The 1,985-nt window shown below is 31.3% G+C and overlaps 2 protein-coding genes across 5 annotated transcripts in view; one reads left to right on the top strand and one right to left on the bottom strand.

Annotated features, from left to right (window-relative positions):
* Positions 1-190: 190 nt before the first annotated feature.
* LOC108624849 (protein Asterix) lies at positions 191-1,189 on the bottom strand. The gene is made up of 2 exons (XM_018024410.2): positions 889-1,189; positions 191-738 (listed from the first exon to the last, which is right to left on the bottom strand). The coding sequence occupies exon 2, from the start codon at positions 727-729 to the stop codon at positions 397-399; it is 333 nt and encodes a 110-aa protein (XP_017879899.1). The 5' UTR covers positions 730-738; positions 889-1,189; the 3' UTR covers positions 191-396.
* The window catches only part of LOC108624848 (uncharacterized), a 3,396-nt gene continuing 2,539 nt past the window's right edge, over positions 1,129-1,985 (top strand). Inside the window, exons 1-3 of one of the 4 annotated variants that reach the window (XM_026813426.1) lie at positions 1,204-1,223; positions 1,600-1,761; positions 1,848-1,950. In XM_026813426.1, the coding sequence (XP_026669227.1) occupies positions 1,868-1,950 (83 nt within the window). In that variant the 5' untranslated portion in view covers positions 1,204-1,223; positions 1,600-1,761; positions 1,848-1,867. Of the gene's footprint in view, positions 1,762-1,847; positions 1,951-1,985 lie in introns of all 4 variants that reach the window. The other 3 variants (XM_026813425.1, XM_018024408.2, XM_026813424.1) reach the window with 3 other exon arrangements.

Below are 1,985 nucleotides of genomic sequence, written 5' to 3'. Positions count from 1 at the left end.
CATAAAATGATTTTTAATAACTATCTTGTAATGGTTGTAACTTTCGAGTTACTGTACTTATGTAAAAAAAAAAATGGGAAAAATATATTTGATTTATATAATTGTAAGTAATTTAATAGGTACCTAGGAAATATTATATTAGGACTATTATTGTAATTGATATATATAGAATATCATTAGAGAGAGGTGATACATTGCAAAATAATTAGTTTATTGTATTCAAATATACTTTTCAAAAAATAAAAATGAATACGAAGTTCATTAGCCTTGCCAATTCCTTACACTGATCTTTTGAACAATTAAATCATGTTAAAAGTACATACATGCCCAGAGGTAATTTTCCAAATAATTTATTAAATGATTAATAGTTCATATCACATGAATTTGAAAAATTCTTTATTGTATAGCAGATGCCCATGGTGGAGTCATGGGTTGTGGATTTTGTAAGTAGGACATTACAACTGCTGAGATAGATAACATAAAACTACTGAGAATTTGTTTAGTATCGTCGGTCACTTTAGAATTAGCGAAACTAATACATGAACAATATAATGCAACCCATGCACACCATTTTAATCTCATCATTAAACCACACATACTGAAGATCATTCCTAATATATTCATGTAGTCTGGAGTCGAATTGTCCCCAGCTTGTGCCTGACTGCTGGATACACTCGGTTTGTAACGAATTTCTCGTTCTGGACGTCTAGGATCTGATGAACTATTCATTTTATAGTACTGAAATATAAATATCAAGATCACTCATCGATAATTTATTACAATGTGTTAATATGCGAAATTGTTAGGTTATCAAATTGAAATAAGCTCATGTTACCATGAATTAATATTGGATGATAATGATTGACAAAGTTATATAAATTTACTTACTAGTGCTATACGATATAAGCTGTGAAAAATGATTTAATATGGAGAATTTTGTTGTTCAAATGGAGTTTACAGTGCTCACTAACACAGTACTAAATATAATGATAGTGCAAGAAGCAGACTTGGAGAAATTGCGTGTAAAACTCAAAGATTTTGTAGGGATTAACTGGGACTTCACTGACTTCGCGTTTTAGTAATTATTACAGGCATAAACAGCTTATTATTTTTAGAGCTATAATACTTTAGCACTTCAACACCAACGTGTATGATACATCGACCACATCGACACATCCCTGCCACGTACTCTGCGCATCATGCAATGCATGCGATGCACGCCGGTATGTGTACCATGTATTCACCCACTGCCACTGTGTGTCAGCCGTACAGCATAGTTCCTATAGTTGGAATCCAACACAACATCTATCTCAGTTAATTATTATAAATATGTTAGCTATTTTAAGTGTTAAATAATAAATAAAGAGATGTATTGTCTTTAAGAGGTGAATAATATTGGCACAAACAAATTATTCTATATGTCGATGATGACTGCTGGGGCTCCACAAATACCTTATATTTGACGTGCAGCATACGAGCTTGTTATTTGACGTGTGCATGTGTGTATATAATAACTCGTGAGCCGGTTGATGACTGATTCAAAAGTTTGTTGACTTCTTTTCAAATACAATTTGTCGTATAAAGAAATGCTTGTTCAAGGTTCATGCATCTACCTGGCAACTGCTCATAATATATTTTCGAAAGATCTAATGTGCAGTGTTTAATCTAAAAAATTATAATTTACGTAATTCAAATGTATAACGGTTTAAACAATGTAAACTTCGTTTTTCATAAAAGTTTTATTACTACAAGGAGAATATAGTAAGGAGTTCCTTTTTAGTCCTATTTAATTTATGTTTATCCCTTTTTAAGAAGTTGAGTTTGATACCGTGTTAAACTTATTACAGGGATAACACATTCCATAATTATGGCGAAGTCTACAGACACATTCCTCTGGACTTCAAAATTACAATGTCCATCAACAATATGCAATGAATCTGTAAAAAACATGTTTGTATATTTTTGAACATCTGTTTTCATGTATA

The sequence above is a fragment of the Ceratina calcarata genome, unplaced genomic scaffold (assembly GCF_001652005.2).
Source record: "Ceratina calcarata isolate Rehan_Ccalc_2016 unplaced genomic scaffold, ASM165200v1 scaffold332.2, whole genome shotgun sequence".
NCBI classification, from domain to species: domain Eukaryota; kingdom Metazoa; phylum Arthropoda; class Insecta; order Hymenoptera; family Apidae; genus Ceratina; species Ceratina calcarata.
Note: the sequence above shows the minus strand (reverse complement) of the source record. Positions and strands in the feature narration are given on the sequence as shown.